The sequence below is a fragment of the Zootoca vivipara genome, chromosome 1 (assembly GCF_965207765.1).
Source record: "Zootoca vivipara chromosome 1, rZooViv2.hap1.1, whole genome shotgun sequence".
In the NCBI taxonomy this organism is placed as follows: domain Eukaryota; kingdom Metazoa; phylum Chordata; class Lepidosauria; order Squamata; family Lacertidae; genus Zootoca; species Zootoca vivipara.
Genome location: NC_142582.1, coordinates 115,767,422 through 115,790,531, shown reverse-complemented (window position 1 = coordinate 115,790,531; position 23,110 = coordinate 115,767,422). Strand labels below are relative to the sequence as shown.

The following is a 23,110-nucleotide window of genomic DNA, read 5'->3' as shown; positions in this document are numbered from 1 at the left end:
AATGAGCATCTTGGGCTTGCCAATCAGAAGGTTGGCAATTTGAATCCCCGCAACGAGGTGAGCTCCCGTTGCTCTGTCCCAGCTCCTGCCAACCTAGCAGATCGGAAGCATACCAGTGTGAGTAGATAAATAGGTACCACTGCAGTTCGAAGGTAAACAGCATTTCTATGCGCTCTGGCTTCTATCACGGTGTTCCGTTGCGCCAGAAGCGGTTTAGTCATGCTGGCCAAATGACCCAGAAAGCTGGGTCCCTCAGCCTGAAAGCGAGATGAGCGCTGCAACCCCATTTTTACCTTTTTTTAAAACCCTATCTCTGCCTCTGCTTCTGAGCAGCCTTCCAAAGGCCACAGGCCCATGGTGCGGCAAATGAGAGGCAAAAGTGGATGAGGAAACAAAATGTGAGCTTCACCTCCTTATAGGAAATTCATTGCTACGCACACTCATTTTCCCTGCCTTGTCTCCTCCAACCAGACAAGCAAGAGGCATTCTCAGAGTTCCTAGTTCCCATTCCAGCCAGGAAAAAGCACTCAGTGTTGAAGCATGGCCAGTGGTGGGTATGGCTTGGGCAGAGTTTCCAGGGCCAGACAGAGAGGCATTTATACCCTGGGCCTGAGGTTTCCCTCACTGTCCTCGGCAGTGTTATTGGCAAGACCCGGCGTTGCTCCAGCGATTGAATTTTTGTGCTCTGCAGAGTTAAGATGCATGGCATTTTGATCATGCCTCAAGTCAACAAGCCCATGGTGCCTTCCCACTCTTTGATCCTGCAGCAGCATCACAGTGCTGAAGTTGTGACAGCCCGGGCATTTCCATGGCGACCAGCTGAGTCATTAAGCACGATAGCATCTATCGGCTGCCGGATAAAGCAAAGCCAAGCCAAGAGCAGGTGGGAGGGAAAGCAGAGGCAGGAATGCTGGATTTATATGACCTCTCCTGCAGGTGTTTGCCTTAGGGCAGTAGGGATAAAGTTGAAGGGAAGAATCAGAACCACAGTATTTAGCTTGCTTGCAAAACAGCATTGCAGTTTATCAACTGCTTCACATTCCTCAGGTCTCACAACACCCCCCATGAGCTAGGTCACCATTCTCCCATTTTACAGGTTGGGAACTGAGGCTGAAAGACAGCCAGTTTCTCAAGAGCTCACCTCAAGTCCGTGACAAAGTTGGGACCTCGAACACAGACCCAAACACCAAGTGAATCAGCAGAAGTCAGTGTGGGGGAGTGCTGCTCACCTGACCTCCTGTGCTGCCACCACCCAAGCTTCTGAGGGCAGTGGAACTGCCAAAAGTGGAACTGCCCCCTCTGCCTATCACAACACCCTTGGGCAGTGGTTCTCTCTCTCTCTCTCTCTCTCTCTCTCTCTCTCTCTCTCTCTCTCTCTCTCTCTCTCTCTCACTGGGCTACAATTTCAGGTTAATAAATTTCCTCGCAGCACACCAATTTTTTTATTGATAAGAAATACATTGGAAAACACAACTAGGATTGTCCTTGTCGGCATCCAGGGGTCAAAAGGCCAGCTGGCTAGCCCCCAGCTGGATCGTCTCCCTCTCAGCCTTCACCCTGCAAAGATTCATCAACCTCTGGCTACGAGGTAAATCAGCGACTCAAGCTTGCTGCCTTGAGCACACTATACGTAGCAGGGTAGACTGCACAACAGAAGAGGCTGGAGGCTGTGGATACATACTAAAACTACGGATTTATTTTACATAAATCAGAACAAAGAAACATGTCGTCTCTCCTTGCCGTCTTCTCGGAGAGAGTGTCAAAAACAAAAGCAATACACTGAGCGGAAGTTCCGCTCACGGGACACAGCAGTCTGTGCTGGAATGTAAACAGACATGTGACACGCAACAATCCCATGTCTGCAACAAAAGGTGGAATGGAATCTCTCAACAGTCCTCAGTATCACTAGATGCCCTTGCACTCATTTTAAAAAGAGATCATGTTCTGCAAATAATAATAAAAATATTTCAATACTATACTACTCTGAAATGTTTAAACGTTTCTATGATTGCCCTTGAACCTTCCAGACACAGTTGTCATCCTCCTGCCACGCGGGGGCCGGCCCTACAGCCAGGCTGGGTGGCGCAGGGCGCCATGGCGCCAGCCCGCTAGGGGGCGCATCGCAGCTGCGCCCGGCCGCTCTTCCGCGCAGCAGCACCCTCGGCAGTAGCGCTGCGCGCTGAGCCTGCCCACCCGTCGCGCAGCAACGCCCTCGGCAGCCGCGCTGCGCTTGCCTGGCCGCCCATCGCACTGAGAAACGGGGCGGGGGGCGCCGAAGGGATCCATCGCACCACGGCGCCAGGGCACCAGAGTTGCTTAAGACAGCCCTGCTGCCATGTCACACCGCTTGAGAACCACACTGCCCTAGGGGGGTCTGTAGGGAAGGAGGTGGTCTCTCTGCTATTTGGGACGTGCCTCATTTAAGGCTTTAAACACTAACATGAGCATCTTCAATTGGACCCAGAAATGAGCTGGCAACCTTGTGCTGAAATTAAACACACAGGATTGAGACCAGTGAAGAAATTGGCACAGAAGTATAATTTTATTTTTATTTTTTATTATTTTATATACTGCTTAATAATCAGATCATTTAGGTAGATTAATATCCATTTGCCTGGGATATGAAGGCAAAACAACTCATTTAAGGGTTTTGAGGAAAATAACATTTGAGATGTTGCAACCCTTCGTGCCATGAGGGGGAGAACTAGGAAAATGAAGCTTGTTACCACTCACCCATAAGCAATTCTGATCCCCCACACTGGGATTAGAATGCCCCTTGTGCTGCAATTGTTTGTTTATGCTGCCAGGATTATGGCAGCTTTGAGCCACTTACTCACATGCTAGGCATGCATGTCAAAGCATCCCAAGGGATGGATTAATTTAGGCACCCACTCTTCAAAATCTCATTCAGCTTCCAAGAAACATAGAAAGGAAGCAATGCCAAAAATAGTTATGGGAATGTTTCAGCTCACTGGAGAGCAAGGGTTGTAATCAACTGGATTTAGGCTGGATTTTTCTTGCGGCCATTACATCCATCATCTAAGAAAAGATTGTCCAACCCCAAACTCTTAGGCATTTCAGTTCCTGCACCCTGATGGATTTGTAGTCTTTGGGGGAATAATCCAACCCATGAACCTCAAAGAGCTAGAAACCTACTTTTCCTCATTGCAATTTCTGTACGCACCCCTGATTTCCCTTCTGTTATGCAATAATGTCAAAAAACAAGTTGCTGTGCTGTTTCACGGTGAATTTGGCAGGAGTTACTTAAGGCTACATTGAGGCTGCATGCACCCCAAACGTTTAGAGTGCCTACACGCCCCATAAATAATAATATTGGGGGCTGTGGTTCATTAAGAGTGCTGGGAATTGTAGGTCTGGCCCTACCATTAAGTAGAGTGAGTCAGTCGCCCCAGGTGGCACCCATGTTTTGAGGAAGATTGAATTTCCAGTCCACTTAACGTCTGTACACGGAATGGTGGGCACCATCTTGTCTGTTTTGGGCAGCAAAATGTCTCGGGCCATCCCTGTCAAAGTTCTAGCTGAACAACGACGAGGACGAGATGGTTGGACAGTGTTCTCGAAGCTACCAACATGAGTTTGACCAAACTGCGGGATACAGTGGAAGATAGGAGTGCCTGGCGTGCTCTGGTCCATGGGGTCACGAAGAGTTGGACACGACTAGACGACTAAACAACAACAAACCTGAACTCTGGCAGCCCTGAATCTAGAATTTCCCTGCTGGGTGCATAAGGACATTGGACGAAGCAACTGGGTGAGAAGCTGAACAATGGAAATCTTTCTCGGTACCTCAGCACAGTTAAGAGTCGCAGATGGGGCTCTCTTGGTAGTTCTGCCACCCTCAAAAGTGTGGCCCAGAAGGGAGACAGTTTCTCTAAGTTTTGGAACTCCCTTCTCGCAGAGGTGCATCTTGCTGTCTTTGCTGTACAGCTTCCAGTCATACACTGAAGACACACCTCTTTACCTTTCACAGTTAAATGCAGTGTGTGGTAAAACTGTGGCACTCACTCCTACAGGAGGCAGTAAAAGAGCATTGGGCAAATCCATGGGAGAGAAAACTATCAATGGCTACTTGCCATGATGGCTATCCTCTGATTGGAGACGGTAATACGTCTGAATACCAGTTGCTGGAAACCACCAGAGGGGAGAGTGCTCTTGTGCTTCAATCTTGTTTGCAGTTTCCCCACAAGCATCTGCTTGGCCACTATGAGAACAGGATGCTGGGCTGGATGGGCTATTGGCCTGATCCAATAGGCTCTTAAAATGATTTTGTTTCATGATGCCTACCTCTTTCATATTATTGAAGCCTAACTACTCTATTCCAAACTTAAAAGTAGAAAGCGTAATGCTGGTTGTCAACAAAAGAGGTTTAAAGACTGTCTTAAGGGAAGTTTTAAAAAATGTAGTATAAACACCAACAATTGGGAAACACCTGCCTGCGAGCGCTCCAATAGGAGAACAGCCTTTACCAAAGGTGTCATGGGCTTTGAAGATACTCAAACTCAGGACGCAAGGGAGAAATGTGCTAAGAGGAAGCCACACTTGGCAAATCCACACCGTGATCAACTCCCGCCCGGAAACCAATGTCCCCACTGTAGAAGGACGTGTGGATCCAGAATTAGCCTCCACAGTCACTTACGGACTCATTGTTAAAACCGTGTTAATGGAAGACAGTCTTCCTCGGCTATGAGTGATCTCCAAAGAAGAAGATTATCTAAGCCATACTGTTCTGCCTTTGCTTGATTGTTTGCTTTTGTAATTGTATGAAACCTATTTGACTTGTTTTTAATTGTTTCTGTTCCGTTGTTGCAACCTGCCCTGGGACATTTCAGTGAAGGGGTGGGGGTAAGAAATCTCATAAATAAATGAAAAAATCACTCTCCCGGGTGAGACCTGGCAAACATGGGACGTGGTTATTTTTAATGTAGACACCCAGGCTGTTATTCCCCCATAATGCATTGTGCCGCTCTGGTGTTCTCTGCCGCTCTGGTGTTCTCGGAGGGAAACCAAACCTTTTTGTAAGGCCAGAATTGGATTCCTGGCCCACTTTGCTCCCTTGCCCTTCTTATAATGAGCCATTTCGGAGCAGCAGGCCCAGTTGTAAAGGCTACTGCTATACGTTGAACTCAAATTTCACCATCTGTTCCACTTCCCTTTTTATTCTCTGGCATCTTGTAAAATATGAGGCTTGTACAGGGAGCAATGAAAATAAGTCAGCCAGATTGTAAAGTGAGGTGCAAGGGGTGGGGACCCAGGGCTTTCTGCTGCCGTCCAGAGATTAAACAGAGAAGGCCCATGGCTAGATTCAGATGCAGTATATCCCAAAATGGCGGGTGCCCCTGAACTTGGCAAACCTATACAAAAATGAAGCAGAGCTTTGGCCATGAGGGAAAGTGTGTGAAACTCGCACTTCATTGTAACTGAATACCCAACCAAAAGCGGCCATTTCTCTCCAGCAGCCACCAAGTTCCTGTCTGGCACGCAAGACAGGTTGGAAAATTTGTAACTGGTGCATGGAAATCTCAAAATTCATACTAAAAGCAACTGCGCTCTCCCTCGAGGAAACCGAGGCTGAGAAATTGTCTGGAAAAAAATCGTTTGCAACACTAAGCATTTTCTTAGAGATTTTAGCGTCTGGCAGATTGTCACACATAGGTCAACCCCAAACGTTGGCTCACGGAAGCCCTTTTTATGGTACCCAGAAACCTCCAGCCCTTTTGCTCAGCATCTCGTGTCTCTTGGGGATGTGGTCCGTTCCTGCATAGAAGCATTGCTAGCGCTTGTCGAGGGCACACTGCCTAACATAATGGCTTCATGGTCTGAAAATTATCAGAGGGTGTGCCAAGAATCAAATCACCTCATGCTAATGGCTCAGGGACAGAGCCAAGTTTGATGTTAAATGCAGTTGTGGCCTATTGGGACTTCTGAGACAGAAAGCCAGGAGCCTGACATGATGTGGGGCAAGATCCAGTGACAGAATCCTCCTCTCCGTTGAGTTCCAGAAAGGCAACATGGATAATGAGGAAGGTGAAGGTGGAAGTAAGAAGACAGGCAAATGGGGGCTAGCTGAAGGCAGAGGGAGGCTGGTAGCCCCATATGACCTAATGGAAGAGTCTTCGCTGGTTAAATGCCTCTTCACGTGTAAGAACCACCTCTTTCCATATGAGCCTATCCAGACCCTGAGATCATCTTCTGAGGCCCTTCTTCATGTGCCTCCTCCATGAGAGCTCTACAGGGTGGCAACACAAGAACAGGCCTTTTTCTACAGTGGCTCCCCATTTGTGGGATGCTCTCCCCAGGGAGGTTCAGCTGGTGCCTTCATTATATATACACCTTTAGGCACCAGGCAAAAACGTTTCTCTTTAACTGATTGACTGATTGGCATCCAGTGCCCTTTTGTGTGTGTGTGTGTGTGTGTGTGTGTTGTGTGTGTGTGTGTGTGTGTGTTATGCATTTTGCATTTCTATGTTGCGGTTTTATGTTTTAATCGCCCTGAGACCTGCAGGTATAATTAAATACAAATTTAATAAACAAATAAATAATGAACTTGCAGATTAGATTATAAAATGCAAATTGTATTAGCTGGGAAGAGCAACTAATTATTGGGAACCCAGAAGGTAGGGATGAGGAAATGGGTAATTTCTTTCCCTGCTGTGGTCATAATGTAAATCCCTTCTCTGAAATGTCACTTCAGGTGCAAAGACGCATTTAACATTCTGTGTAGTTTCACCTGCAGTACTAGTTTTTGATGCATTTAAAAATTGTGGGGGGGGGGAGTGGACAGGATGTGTGATTAACATGCACTTCCTGTTCTCCACACACGAATAGAATAGAATAGAATAGAATAGAATAGAATAGAATAGATCTTTATTGTCATTGTCCCCTTGCGGAAACAATGAAATTTCTCGGTTGTTGAACCCCCCTGCTGCTGTGGGGAAGAAATTTTATTTAGTTCATATTGAAAGTGTGCTTTTCTGATTTTCACTTTCCTAAACTAGATGAGGATGAAAATGTGGCTATCCTTTGAAATTTGCACTTCTCTGATTTTGGAATGCAGCTCTCTAGCCAAGCTGTGTGTACAAAAATGCATATGCTAGGGTGAAGTGTGGGTATAAATGCAGGTGTTAATGAAAAGAACATATGCAATCTGTTAGGGAAGCTTGCTTTACAAAACATACCAGCGGCAAGGAATTGCCTATGGGCAGAATGCTCTTGCTTCCAGGTTTCCTGTAGGCATCTGGTTGGCCCCTGTGAGAACAGGATGCTGGACAAGATGGGCCAATGGCCTGATCCAGCAATGTCTTTTTATGTCCTCAGGTGTGCCCCTCCAGATAGGAATAATGTCACAACACTGGGCATAGCAGAACAACTAAAAAAGCAGAATTATGTGTGGACTGTCTAGTATAAATCCACCACAAATACACTACTACTGCATCAGTGACATGTTGCGGCATATACTTGCCCCCCCCCCTCCCAAAAAAGTCCAAGCCAGGATCGTTGCTTACCCCATGGGGAAACTACCCCAAGGCAAGGCAACCAAGCACCTTTCAGTATCTAACGTCCCTACCTGATGTCAGGGACAGGACTGAGGAGGAATGGTGGGGGCCACCCCCCATTCTCCTGAACCTTCCCAAGAAGAGGAGGACAGTATAGATTTAGAACATTGGTTTGCAGAAGGACATAGTTCAGAGGCTGCAGAGGGCAGAAGCTAGGAAATATTGGGAGAGGAGCATCAGGAAGCAGAAGCACCAGGGGAGAGACAGCTGACAAATTCAGTGTCTTTGGAAAGCATTCCAGACCCCACCTCCCAGGACCCGGCAGGCATGGAGAGTAGGAGAACAGAAATCTCAGAGGCAGAAAGCACAGATCAGCCAGCACAGGGATGACATAGAATAGGAGAGACAGAGCGAGTGGGACTTTACTCGGAGCAACACCATTATCTAAGAGAGACGGCATCATGCATCTCTCTCTCTGTGAATATTGAATAAAATACCATGGTAAGAATGTCTTGTTTTTCCATTTCTGGCTGCCAGCCGTGAGGGAGGAGGATCAGATTCCCTGAAGCCTGACACCTGGCTCCTCATCTCCCATTACTTCCCAACTTCTTCCCTCTTCTTCTTCCTCTGCGGTTTGCCCTGTGTAGGACCAGTCCTGTAGATCAATACCATCTGCCCCTTCCTCCTCTCTGGAAGGCCCCTGGGGAGGTGGTCTCCACTTCTCCTCTTCACCTGCCCAGCCCCTGACATTAACGCTCCATTTGGTTTGTGTCTTTCAGGGACGACCAGCCGGGGCGTGTTCCTTCTTGCGCCGTGTCTGCTGCGCCGCTTTGCCTCTCCAGCTGCTCCTCCTCCTCCTCCTGCTCCTCGCCTTCCTGCTGCCTCTCGTAGAGGAGACGCACAGCTGCAAGCTCGCCAACAATTACGCCCGCTCCTTCAACCTGGTGCTGAGATACAACGGCCCACCGCCAACTTAAAGCCCTCTATGCATGAAGGTGCATAGAGTTATCCAAGTGTCTCAGCTCCTGCAGGTCCCCCAGAATCCAGGGCAACTCGCTAAGGGACCCGTGTAAACTGGAAACTTGGTCAAATGACCTGCATTGTCCATATAGGCTCAGTCCATAGAAATGAATTATTCATACTTAGAGCTAAAATTATATTTTTAAAAATATATGGCTATATTTATACTGTATATATGATTTTTATACATGTGTCTCAATGAAAGATATCTTGAAATTACCATTTCCATTTTTAACCCTGCCAATTTTATTGCTATTCTTATTTTATGCCTTGTCTTTGTTGAGTAACAGTAGATGTTTCAACTAAACCCTTGTCTAAGCATAGAAACCAAAAGCTAAGGCATAACCAGAGAGGGTGACAAATATGAGGTTGTCGTGGGGGGGGGGGAGGTAGCCACACAAGTCAAGTTCCATCTCCTCGACCCGTGAATGTTATGAAAACTACAGCTGCCACCTGCTTGAAAAGATCCTGGTTGATTAATTGTTGATTAAATACTTAAATCTATTCAGTTTGCATGCATTTGAAAATGAGTAAGAACTAAAGCTAAACGGCAAACACATATTGCCTTTATCTTTAGAGGGTGGACACCTGCTTTTGCAGCAGGCACCAGCAACATGCAGTCAGTGGACTAAGGGGACTAGGCTAGTCCCTTAAAGGCTCCAAAAGCCCTCCTGCCACCCTCTCAAAGCCTGCCCAGCCTTGGGAAGGAGGCAGCTGGGATCCAGCATCCTGTCAGAGGCTTGGTGCCTCCTCCCGAAGCCCGGGAAGCTTCTGCCCAGCTTAGGGAGGGAGGCACGATGCGAGGAAGCGAACTCCACATGGAGCTGCCTTTTTTTAGTGGCAACCATTGAGCTTCTCACCACCAGTTCTACCCAAAGTGTAAGAAGGCAAGAAATTATCCTGGGAATTCTGTGGCACCGGGAAACTCAATGTGCCCCCAGTGAATGCCAGCTTCTGGGAATCGCAAGCGCAGAGAGTGCTGTTGCAGTCAGGTCCTGCTATGGGCTTCCCATAGGTACCTGGTTGGCCACTGTGAGAACTGGATGGGTCTTTGGCCTGATCCTGCACCGACTTCCTATGTTCAGCCATTTTATATGCAAGATGAGGCCCCTGAACCTTGCTGCGCCGTCTCGTCTCTCTCCCCTGTTACTGCTACTCTCCTGTTATCAACGCTTTCTCTCTCGCACCCTTAACATACGTTACTTGAAATGCTGGAGTCTGATTGACCCCTCTCTATCGTTTCACTTCTTACCAACTGGCAAAAGATCCTGCCAACCTCGGCAGGAAAGATGTTTCTGGAGGAGGAGGAGGAGGAGGCAGAAGCTTCGGTTGATTGTAGGCAACATAGCAGACATTCTTTCCATGTGCAAAGGTCAGAGCAAAATAGTGGCAACGTCACTTCAACATTTCAAATGTTATGATATCCCCCCCCCCCAAAAAAAAAAAAGTTGGAGAAGGGGAAACTAAATTGGAAACACATTTTGGCAGCCTGGTTCTCCCCACCCCACCAACCTCCTCTCAGCATGGAATTAATTTTCTGCTGAATATGACAGCACATCCAGGGTCTCTTAAAACTTTGCCCTGTAAGACTTCCTCTTCCAGGATGCTAACTTTGGTTTCCCCTTCTAGCCAGTTTTTCACTCACTCTGTACCCCACAATATTCAGCATTACATAGCCACTCTCCAGTGGGCTGTTGTGAGGGTTCCTTCCTGGCCCCTGCATTGCAGGGTGTTGGCCCTGATGACCCATCCGTGGAGAAATCATCACTGGACTTCACAGAGTCTAGTCACCACCCTCCACTCCTCAGCCTCTCATATTGCCCAATCCAGCCCTTTTCTCTTTGCAAGTTAGGCCCCATTTGCACTATACAATTTTTAAAAAGGGTCGTACCACTTTAACAGTCATTGTTTCCCCCAAAGAATCCTATACTATAGTTCGTTACGGGTGCTGACAGTTGTTGTTGTTATTTTGTTATTTAGTCATTTAGTTGTGTCCGAATCTTCGTGACCCCATGGACCAGAGCACGCCAGGCACTCCTGTTTTCCACTGCCTCCCGCAGTTTGGTCAGACTCATGTTGGTAGCTTCGAGAACACTGTCCAACCATCTCGTCCTCTGTCGTCCCCTTCTCCTTGTGCCCTCCATCTTTCCTAACATCAGGGTCTTTTCCAGGGAGTCTTCTCTTCTCATGAGGTGGCCAAAGTATTGGAGCCTCAGCTTCAGGATCTGTCCTTCCAGTGAGCTCTCAGGGCTGATTTCCTTCAGAATGGATAGGTTTGATCTTCTTGCAGCCCATGGGACTCTCAAGAGTCTCCTCCAGCACCATAATTCAAAAGCATCAATTCTTCAGCGATCAGCCTTCCTTATGGTCCAGCTCTCACTTCCATACATCACTACTGGGCTGGGGAAACCATAGCTTTAACTATACAGACCTTTGTCAACAGTTGTTAGGAGACTCCTATTCCCCTGGAGTTCCCAGGGAAGAGGGATTGATTGCTAAACCACTCTGAGAATTGGTTGCCATCCCTGATCACAGATGCATGGCTTGGCTGCAACCCTCTCCATAGTTACCTGCAAGTAAGCTTGATTGAACTCTGTGGTGCTGATCAGTTCCAAGTTGTAAAGCACGTTAGGCTTTAACAAAAGGCCTTCAGCTAGCTGAATTTCAGCCTTTAGCTTTTAAACAATCTTGCAAAGAAGTGTTACCATTTGAACGGCCCGTGTGAAGAAGGAACTCCATCAAAGAAAAGGAAAGATGTGTCCAACCTCTGCTTGTTACCCCCCCCCCAATTCTCTGACTCCCTCTATGCTAATCTGTCACAAACAATAGGGGGGAAAACTTCACTGACAACTCAGTGCACCTTACCATGGTGATTTCATCCCTTCCGCTCTGGAAAAAAAGTCTGGAACTGCACCCCCTTCCTCTCTCTTTCCGCGCCTATTCCTGCTCTGCTATACCACTGGCATCTTTCACTGCTTTTTTGCACTCTGGTCCCATAAAAATTATTCAGAGGAAAGGTCTACTGATATCGCTTAACTGTGCTTAAAAGATTTTGCCGCTGTGGATTAAGACTATTACCGTTTTGCAAATAAGGAGGCTGCTTCACAGGGATGTTAGCAGCCCAACTGCACGGGATGTTCTTATGCTGTTGGCTACCCGAGTGTCCACTGGAGGCTGGCTTTGTTCAGTGCTCAAACCGGCACCGTGTGGTTGGGAAGAAGACTCATTAGCCCATGCAGGGGTCACCTAAGGTGGCAGACTTTCTTGCTTTAACCCAGCTGCTGCTGCTGCAGCTGCTCAACTTTTGTCTCAGCCTCCCTGCTCAGAACCTAGAAATGGTTTGTTTGCTGATAGACTATGACCTGGAAGCTGTACGCTGGCTCCCTCAGCCAGTAAAGTGAGATGAGCGCCGCAACCCCAGAGTCGTCCACGACTGGGCCTAATGGTCAGGGGTCCCTTTACCTTTACCTTTATGATCACTTTAGCAGCCATTTTCGCCTTTAATCACTGCTCTCTGCAGAATCATGGTGTTTTCCAAAATATTACGCTAGCTCTCTCTTTCATGTGATTTTCCTTTCCTTTCCTGTGGAACAAAGAAGTTAGCCTTTTTTTTCTTTTTCTTTTTAGATCCGTTATATTTGTGTAAGGCTAAGAGGCAAGCAGATCCACTCATTTTCTGCCATTACTCCATGCAGTTCATGTTGTGCTCTTCATTTCTGAGAGAGAAAGAAATCTAGCATTCAATATCCCTCCTTAAAAAAGAAAAAGAAAAAAATTAATAACCGGCCTCAGTTCTGTTTAGTTTAAAACCTGGGCATGTGTTTACTAAAGTATTATCAGGGGTCTCCAAAGAATAAGACTTATCTTGGAAAAGCTGAGCTGACCTGTAGTCTAAACGGCACCACCGTAATTGCACAAGGGGATCCATAAGCAACCCATTGTTACTTTTTCTGCTTCGGAAATTGCACAAGGATTGGCTAGTCGTATATTTTTCCAGGCTGTCTTCCCATAAGGCATTCACACATACTGCTGGTGAGGCTGGATTGTCAAGGAGTGGGGAAAGTGGTGGTCCTAACTGGGGTCGCTTCCAGGTAGGAATGGGGGCAGAGGGTGGGGGATTTGATTCAGTTTGCACTTAAACTTACCTAATTTGCACTTTCTGGAAATGCACTAACAGAAACGCGGCCACCCTTCGGAATTCGCACTTTGCCGCATTTTCGCAATGCAGTTCTTCAGACAAGAAATGTGTACAAATAATGCCTATACTAGGGCAAAGTGTTCGTGTAAATGCATATATTAATGAGCAAACAAACGAAACATGCCGCGTTTCGTCTTTCAAACTGACTTCAACTCCCAGGGAATGGTGGCGGGCAGAAAGCCTACTTTCTGCCTCCAGTGCAAACTGACTTGTGGAGCTTAAGGATATCGTAAGACAGCCTTTTATTTAAACCTGATAGCTATAGGTTACAAGGGACTACAGTGGTACCCCTGGTTACAAACTTAATTCATTCCGGTGGTCCGTTCTTAAGCTGAAACCGTTCTTATCTTATTCGCTAATTTGGCCTCTGGCACACGATTTCCGTTCGCATCCTGGGGCAAAGTTCACAACCACAAACAGCTACTTCTGGGTTAGTGGTGCTCGTAACCTGAAGTGTTCATAACCAGAAGCATTCGTAACCAGAGGTACCACTGTAAATGCAGGTATGTACAGGTGAAACTCGGAAAATTAGAATATCGTCGAAAAGTGCATTTATTTCAGTAACGCAGCTTAAAAGGTGAAACCAATATATGAGATAGATGCATGACATGCAAAGCAAGATATGTCAAGCCTTTATTTGTTGTAATTGTAATTATTTGTCGTTGGGCGGGTCAATTATAAATGGAATTTAATTAATGAAATGAAATAGCGATGTTGATTTTTGTATTATTGTAACTATTTGTTTTATTACTGTGGAATCTCCAAAAGAAAGCATTTGTAAAAATTAAAAGAAAAAGTTGCATTACTGAAATAAATGCGCTTTTCGATGATATTCTAATTTTCCAAGTTTCACCTGTACAGGGAATCCAGTGCAGGCAAATGAGCAGGCTGGTAGAGGAGAGTTAGAGTACTCCCTCTCATCCCTGTGCCTAGCATAGAAATCAAGCCACCCTCAAGGCAGCACAAGTTAGTGGAAGTCCCCGTAGGGTCTGTGCTTTAGAGGCTCCGCAACATTTGATTTGTCCTGGAGAGACAGGATGCACTTGCTTTTTCAAACAGCGATAGTTGATGAACATAGGAGAGTGCCTTACAGCAGAGATGCAGGATGGGGGGGGGGCTCCAGATGTAGCTGGACTCCAACTCCCATCATTCCCGACCATTGGGCATGCTGGCTGAGGGTGATGAGAATAGGAGTCAAACCATCTGCTTGACGGCGGCAGCTCTCCAACATTGGGGTACTAGCCTCACTGGAGGTGGTGGGGAGTCAGGGGAAGTGCCCTCTCTCCCATAAATAGATACCCTTTCCTACTCTGCTCTCCCCACAATTAAGCAGCAAATTGGCAGGCGGACATCCCACTTTAGGTACACAGGAAGCGACCCCTGTCTAATGTGTCATTCAATCGGGAAGGAAAGGCAATGTTTTTTTTTCAAACGTGACTCTCTTGCTCCAGCTTCGTCATATGGCTTTTACAAGCTTGGCCGTGCATTTTGATGTCTGGAGCCCCACTTTCTGCTGGAAATGTGTGAAATGGTACTACACAGCAGGGTCTTGTGTTTTTCAGAAGGAAACGACAGGGGTAACTGTGAGCAGGTGGCAGTAACAAAGCATTTACCCGCAATCTTTCTCTTTTTCACACGTCTCCTTCTGGAATTAGTTTAGATTGGTTCCAAAAAAGGCACAGCAAATTTCTAGAGGAGGAGAAGGCGGCAAACTGGTCTTGTTCCCAACTACTTGCCTAGCGCTTCTGCCCCTTGAAGCCATCATTTTCCTGCAACCCCAGTTGTTACTTGGGGGGGTGTCTATTTTTCTCAAAACGAAAAGCCTTTGTCAACTCCAATAAGAGTAAAAGAGTGCAGGCTTAGCATTGCCCTGCACATGCATCTGCCTCTTAGCTCCATAAGTAGAGCCTAACCATTGCTGTGATCTGTATATAATAGGAAATGTCATAATTGCACTATTTAAAGGAAGGTGACGTTCCACATCCATATAATTTTCATGCCCAGCTTTATAAAAAGTAAGAATGCTTTCATAAAAGTGGATATTTTTTGCGGGGGGGGGGGGCGGACTTATTTTGCTAAGCTTTCCCTTCTGCTAAGGCTTGATCCTGTTAGTTTCAGATAATAAAAAGCGTTCTCATTCATTCCATCCGTGCTATTGGGATTTTGCTGGAATTGACCTCTTTATGGTGCTGCGGGGGGAGGGGTTGAATTTTGAATTGAATATTGTATTTTTCTCAAGATACATGGATACCCATGGTTTTGTGTTTGAATTATCAGGGTTATCAACTTTTAGACATAAATGCAATGTAAATTGTGAAAGTACTGATTATCTGGGGGTGCCTTTTCACAGCAAACTAATATATATAACTAATCTTTATGACAATTTAACTTCCATGGCTCCCTGCCCCACCCCCACCCCCAAAAATTGTAGTTTGGGAAGGGTGCTAAGAATTCTAGCCACTACACACATAATATCATTAGCGCCAGATTTAGTTCTGTCTCTGAAGTTTAATAACTTTCAGTCTGGCCAGTATCTGGATGGGTGATTGGCTAGGAACCTTATCTAAGCATGGTACCTTTCCTGGTATTTATTTTCTCTATGGTTCTGTCCTGGAGGTAGATTTTTCAAGTCCTTTTTGTTTCTTTTTCTTTTTCCTTCTACCCATACGCCACATTTTATCAGATACTCTGCTATTGTCACCCATCTCTAAGAGCTTAGAAACTCCTAGGAAGAAATAACTCACAATCCTAATATGTGACGAAACCTTTAGCTTTACATGATGACGATTTTTCATCTCCAAAGCATCTCAAACAACTTACCCCAAAACTTAACACTTTTATTTATGTGTATCTGAAGAAGTGTGCATGCACATGAAAGATCATACCAATGACAAACTTAGTTGGTCTCTAAGGTGCTACTGGAAGGAATTTTTTTATTTGTGTGTGTGTGTAACTTCACAGTGAGCTGATCTTACATGCAGATATCTGTACAAATGGCTGTTTGAAATGTTTTTCCAGTGTTAAAACAACCAAGAATCTTATGACACCTTAAAGACTAGCACATATATTGTGGCTTAAGCATGTATCTGATGAAATAACCTCTGGCCCATTGAAGCTGACATGACAATATATCTTTTATTCTTTAAGGTGTCAAAGGACACCTTGTGGTTTCTAGTATGTGAGAAAGACACAGATACCACTCTGGGACTTCTTTAGTCAGTGAACCTGAACCATGCATGAATCTTTCTTATGAACTGGACACAGCTCCATAGTGATTTTTGGGAGGGGAACCATTAGGTGTACGGCTTATTTACATAATACGATATAGTACCAGTCAAGCAAATTGATGAGCTACAGATCATCACACAAAATCTGGTACCAATGACTGTCTAGGAATGCAAACCACGGAGCAATGTTTCTATGCATGATCCATTGAAATGAATGGACTCTTAAGCGTGACCAGTGCTCCAATCCACGGGAATATCGATTGTGCTTTAAATTGCAGTGACATCAGTTTCTACTTGCAATTCTGCAACGTGAGTCAAATCACTGGGTGTTCCATCTTTGCTTCTTCTGTGCAGTGCACCAGGCAGCAAAATGCTTTTGTGTGTGTGTGTGTCAAAAGTAAACCACTTGATTTCTGTAACTTTTGTGTTCGTGCTAACTCGAGTGTGTTGTCTGCTCAGAAAAAGATCATGATCATTGTTTAGCCCAGGGAGAAGATTGTCTTTCCTGCCTTCCAGACATAGAACCTCATTTTTTACCCTACATCACCTAGGAGAGATAGAGATGTGTTTTACATTGAATCAAAACTATGCTGCACCTTGCCCTGGGCCTTCTAATCACCAGCTCAACAAATCTCAGGCAGGCATCCTTCTCAGTTTAGCACCTGAGATCTTGAATCAGAGATGCTATAGACTAGTCTTCCTCAACATGATGCCCTCCAGTTGTTAGACTACAAGTCTCATCTTCCCTGACCATTGGTCATGTGAACTGGGACCAATGGGAGTCAGAATCCAAAACGTCTAGACAGCACCGGGTTGGGAAGGCTGCTGTAGACCAAATCAGAGGCATTAATATGAAGCTATGGCCCTTCTTTCCAAGTTACCGTATAATCTCATCTCATCCCACCTGACAAGGCACATGATCAATGAAGCTTACTGGTGGTGGTAAATTGTTGGGACAGAGCATTTCCACATGTTAGAGAGATTCTCCGAGTCCCTTCAGAGAACAATTAAAGCATATTCAACACAGATTTAAAGCACATAGCTTCCCTCAACGAACCCTGGGAACTCACAGGGCTTTAATTCCCAGCACCCACAAGAAACTACAGGTTCCAGGATTCGTCGGGGGAAACAGTGGGTTTTAAATGCATGCTGTGGATCTGCCAGTGGATCTGTTACTGTATAGAAAGACTGGCTACATGCAGACACGTGTTGCCAGAAGGCCTTGCGTAGTTCAAGGAACGGGTTTCGTAAAACAACCCAGGTGGCTGGAGAAAGTGTGCATCATTCCCAGCTTTCCTTGGCAATCATGGTCCTTTGACAATGTACTACTAGGACACAGGCTTCATACTTCCTGCTACCCCAGCCCTTTTTTGATGTTTTAGCTTGGGCACTTATAAACAAACACCCCATACTGTAGGGACCATTTCCATCACACTGTCCTATGGTGTGTGGTTTTGAACTATGTTTGTAGTAAGCTGGGCTCATTTTAGCTTAAAAAGTGCTGGAGCCAAACAGATGTCTCGGTACATGTGCAAGCTATTGCAGTCTGTACCTTCTCTTAGGCAGATTTTGTGTCCTGGACTTTTCCTAAAGCTTTTTGGCGTCATAAGGAGAAATGTTGACCAGCCTAACTCCTTCACAAGATAGAGTTGCCATATTTCAAAAAGTAAAAATCCGGACACAAAAGTTACGTTTTTGAGGGAAATCGGCAAAAACAACACTGCCAACATGGGTTGCCATACGTCTGGATTTTGCCAACTTCCACCTGGTCACTGCTTCCGAATGCAGTATTCCAGGTATGTCCGGGAAATTCCAGATGTATGGCAACCCTGTCATAAGTCTGTTGTCTTTGTGAAGTGCTGAACTTTTTAAAAGAAGATGTTCGAAGGAAGAATCCGCTGTGTGCTCATTTAACGTCACTGTGGTATTTTTGTAAATGGCTTTTTTCAATTAACAAAATGCATATATTTTTATTCGAATAAATGCCTTCCTGTTTGTAAGCTGCTGTTTTAGTTTGGTTTTTGGGGGGCGGGGGGGGAGAAACTATTATATTGTATTCCAAAAGGGGTTCTGCACATGCCACATGCCACCCAGATGTCAGAGTGGATGTCTGAGGATGTTGAACAGTGAGCAGATGATGCTGATTTTAGGCACATCCACTGTCAGCTTCTGGAGTCGAAAGGCCAGCTGGCTAGCCCCCCAGGTGGATCGTCTCCTTCTAGCTGTGCCACTGCAAAGATCCATCGACCTCTGGTTCCAACAAAGATCAGTGCCCCAAGCCTCCCAGACTTGGGCACACTATACTTAGCCGTGTAACTGCACAACAGATGAGGCTGAGGCTTGTGGATACATACTATTAACTACGAATTTATTAAACATAAATCAAGACAAAGAAACATGCCATCTTTCCATGCCATCTCCGAGGAGAGAGAGTCCAAAGCAAAAGCAATACAGCGGAAGTTCCGCTCACACCAGCAAACTGTGCTGGAATGTAAACAGACACGTGACACATAATAATCCCATGTCTGCAACTAAAGGTGGAATGGAAAATCCCAATATTCACACTATTCATTTCAAACACATTCAAAGCATATGGTTTTCCCTAAAGAATCATGGAAATGGTGGTTTGTACAAACATAGCACTTTTTTGTTACTAAATCAATGAAAAGGGGAATTGTGGTTTGTTAAGGGGAGGCCATGTGTTTTAGACGTATGATGTGGCTGTGACCCTAGTTGCAAATAATAAAATAATCAATTTGGGGACCTTCTTACTATTAGTTATGGAGGAATGTAATATGCCAACCTATTGTAGACAATTTATTCTTTCTCCCCTCAGTCTGATCCATAGCACACTGGTTTCCTATTAAAAGAACAGCTTCTTAACCAGGCATCCCCAGACTTCGGCCCTCCAGATGTTTTGGACTACAATTCCCATCTTCCCCCACCACTGATCCTGTTAGCTAGGGATCATGGGAATTGTAGGCCAAAACATCTGGAGGGCCACAGTTTGGGGATGCCTGTTCTGAACTTTGGCAAATAGTATGTTTTGGCTGCTCTCTCTTCAAGTGCTGCCTTTCGTACTCCTTTGCTTCACTCAGTTTATTCCTCCGTCTCCCTTCTAACACATGGCACTATGAGACAGGCAGTAGTTGGCACCATTAAATATGCAACCGAGTGGTGCAGCAATAAAACAGCTAGCACATTTGCAAAGCTAAGCAGGGTCCGGCATGGTTCCAAAGTGGATGGAGGACCATGTCTTGAGATTGGTTGGTAGACGGACCTCGGGGCGTCCCATCCAATTCTAAGATTCTCCTAATAAGCATTAATACCCGCTTAATCTCCAGCCTGCAGAGTGTACAGAAAAGAAAAGGTGCAAGTCCTACCAACCTCGCGCACAATATCCTAACACATCTTTACTTAATTCTAGCAAATGTGTACAGGATTGAAGCCCTAGTGTGCATTCACTGGGATGACACCACTGGTCATATATGGTGGGGGTAGGTGGCTTCATTTAGCAAAGCACACTTCAGCCTCTCTGCTTGAAAACCGTGGATCTCTCTTTTATTTATTTAACAAAACACTGCTGCAGATGGTTGCTTATCCTGTTGCCGCTGGGCTAGCCTCGGCATTACAAAAATCCTCCTATTTAACCCAAATCTTTTCTCTGCGAGTGCCAGACCAGGGCAGTCACTGAGAACAAGTGGTTACTATTCAGATTATGGCAGCTCTGGGCTTTCCCTCACCGCAGCTTTCTTCCTAGGGCTAAGAATGTTCAGCTTCCTCGGCCTCCTCAGTCTTTTCTAATTAGTTTAACTGTAGTACCCCAGGTGAATGAAAAGTGACAGAATAGCCTTTCGCTGCCCACTTTGACGGCGCTGTGAATTTCTGTTCGTAATACTATCTTTGTTGTGATGCCGGGAGGCAGGCTGAAGTCTGGCCCGTTAGATGAAAAATGGGGACCAAATCGCCAAGGAACATAGTTTCAACCAACGGCACCGAGCCCTCACAATTTCTGCTCGGTTGAACAGCATTTCTGGGTCTGTTTCCAGAAGCAAGGCCACACATCTAGAAGTAAGTAATCCAGGGCCAATAGAACAACCCCATTTTGTCGAGGTTGAGCCATAAACAGCTGTCAAGAGATGAGCCATGAAGCCAGAGCTGAAGAACACACAGATACATGCCAGGTGGAGGAAAACGTTGAGGCAAAGTCTCAGCCCAAGCAGGAACATGTTTGTAGACCTTTGTTTCCAGGCAGCAGCCAGCAGAAGATATTTTGCTGCCTGAGGCAAAGAACAAGATTTCGCCTCTGACCTCCCTCCCTGCCACCATTTCACGTGCAGAGGCTGCATGGCCTAGCAGTTGATTTTTCCTTCAACACTGGCAAGTGGATAGCATAGCTGCCAAGTCTCCCGTATTCCGTTCTCAGCTGGAAAAACGGATTTTTTTGTTTTTTCTCAGTTTACTTACCAGCCGGGGGAGGCTCCTTCTGCACATGTCTGGAGTCTCTGGACATGCGCAGAAGCGATTTCTGGTGTGGCGGCCATTTTGGAACTGGGCAGAGCATGCTCAGAAGCGACTTTCGGTGCTGCTCTACCCAGTTCCAAAATGGCAGCAACGCTACTTCCGGTCTGCCGATCCCTTATTTTTCCGGCAGGAACTTGGCAGGTATGGTGGATAGTGTTCTCCAATGTGCCTGAGGGCAGCAGGCTAGTTTCAGGAAAATATGACAGGCCTGTGGGGCATACAGCTCCGGCCTCCAACAAGGGGCACCAAGGGGGATGTCTGAGGGCTCCACGTTAGGGACTCTAGAATTACATTAGAGAAGAAAGCAGCAGTTACCATGTGCAGCTCCCTGCTTCCAGACAGATGGTCAGGGAAATTGTTGTATATACTATTGAGCTACATGAACACAGTGGCAGTTGTCATTATCTTTCCCGTCCTGCACCATAAGGTCAAGAGGAAGTTACAATATTGTTGGACACAGCCTGAAGTTCCAGCTGGCAACAGACTCCATGGGATTCTGAGCTTACTTACAGTTTCCATGTACTGAAGATCAGTGGAGACTGTGGGTTTTTGTATACATTGCATAATTTGAACATAGGTGGGGTGGGGTGGGCAGGGTGTCACATCATTAACATTCAAACAGATATTGCTTCCACATTAGGTTTCCCGAGAAAGTCCAATCCACTGTTGAACAGCTTTTACTGTCAGAAAGTTCTTCCTGATGTTTAGTAGGAATCTCCTTTCTTGTAACTTGATTCCATTGATTTGGGTCCTGCCTGCCACAGCAGGAGAATTCAGGCTTGCTCCATCTTCCCTGTGACATCCCTTTAGATATTTGAAGATGGCTATCATATCTCCTCTCAGTCTCCCCTTATCCAGGCAACTCCCTCAACCGTTCCTCTTAAGGCTTGGTGTCCAGACCCTTGATCGTCTTGGTCGCCCTCCTCTGCACATGGCCCAGCTTGACGTACCTCTGTGTCTCCAGCTTCCAGCATCACCCCAACTCTCACATACACAATCCCCCTTGGCCTGCTGTTCTCCATCCTAGGGTGACATGACATCCATAATAATATAACATTAAAATCAGGGTTTTTTTTAAAAAGCAATTCAGAATAAGAAGAATAGGGTGGGTCCCAACAATACATATCTCAAGTGTCAAAGGCTGATGGGTAAAAGAGGTGTGTCTTCAGCATATGATGAATGCTATACAATGAAGGTGCCAAATGTGCCTCTGTGTGGAAGGGAATGCTACAGGTTAGGGAACGCCAAAGTGAATGTCCTTTCCCAGGCCACATACATGAACTTCTGAGCGTGGTGGAACAGGAGAAGGGTAAACACAGTTCCCAATCACACACGTGGTTCTCCATCCCACTAGAGATATACGCAAAAAGAGAGAGCCTGTTTATGCTTTCAAATGGTCCCTAGCTAAGTCATAGCATCTTGAGACAGGGAGTGCATCAAATGCATTTCAGTGGATTTGCAGTCTGCGTCTTTTGCTTTTCCCTTCAAGTCGGAAATTCGCTTGCCAGAATAAAAGCAATTTCAGGAGCTGTGCCATGATGCTCTTCTCCCCAATTCAATGGCACCATCATTTAGAATTCTATAAAAGTGAACGGAAAGGGACAAGACTGCCAGAGGTGAAGTGATAGTAATGAAATGAGCACTAACAGGCAGCTACACAATTGGAGCCATCCTTGGTTCAATCACGCTCAGAAACATTTAGCACTGAAATCTGACATTGTCTAGAGGGTTCGGCCAAATGCATCATGCAGGAGAGATTTAATGAAGAGGAATTTGATATTTTTTTGCTTGGTTTTTTATTTTATTTTTTGTCTCCCTTTAGGTTAATATTTCAAGCTTTCAGAATTTTATTTCTTGTGATTCCATGAAATCAAGTCTCCACCTCCAGCTGTGGAAAATCACTCACGATAAACCCATATTGCTGCAGTGGAATGAAGCCGAAGTCTCATCCAGTTTAACTGTAGCATTTGTGGCATTACTGAGGATTGTAATATAATCTTCTTCAGTGAATACACCAAACAGATGGTATCAGCTGGGCTGCACCGTACTGACTATAGACCTCTCGATACAGCTCCCTTAGTGGAAGCCCTGTTCATAAATTCTACTAATGGGCTGTTTAATTTTATTTTTTTAATAATTTTTTGCCAAGTCTATGCATGCACTCCATCAGAGTAATGTGGGAGAGATGTGGTTAACAGTGTCCATAAATATGTATAATTCCCATCTGCTGTGCATTACAAATGCACTAAGTATTTCATGCCTCTTTCTGTCTCTTCTCTCTTTTTTGTTTTTTTTGTTTGTTTTTTACTATTCCGGCAAATAAAAAGAGAGCTAATCTTTCAGAGGAATGTTTCCTGATTGGCAGTTTGAATGTAAACATACATAACATAAAAAATATGTTTAGCTGTCCATCTTTCTATATTTTTTGGTGGGTCCCCTTAAGGCAGTTAGCTGGACCAAAGCAAGGCTCCATGAACTTCTAAATTACTTTTCCTCCCTCTTCAACTATTGAGGGAGGGAGGGAGGGAGGGAGGGAGGGAGGGAGGGAGGGAGAGAGAGAGAGAGAGAGAGAGAGAGAGAGAGAGAGAGAGAGAAATGGAGATGATGAATGATCTGTTCCGTCTGCT

The 23,110-nt window shown here is 45.6% G+C and overlaps 1 protein-coding gene across 3 annotated transcripts in view; it reads left to right on the top strand.

Moving 5' to 3' along the window:
• Positions 1 to 22,827, top strand: part of SYNE3 (spectrin repeat containing nuclear envelope family member 3) — a 101,183-nt gene extending 78,356 nt beyond the window's left edge. Inside the window, exon 19 of one of the 3 annotated variants that reach the window (XM_088673071.1) lies at positions 22,306 to 22,827. In XM_088673071.1, coding sequence (XP_088529197.1) covers positions 22,306 to 22,479 — 174 coding nt within the window. In that variant the 3' untranslated portion in view covers positions 22,480 to 22,827. Of the gene's footprint in view, positions 1 to 1,096; positions 8,274 to 8,293; positions 17,960 to 22,305 lie in introns of those variants that run through there. The other 2 variants (XM_035106607.3, XM_088673073.1) reach the window with 2 other exon arrangements.
• Positions 22,828 to 23,110: the final 283 nt, after the last annotated feature.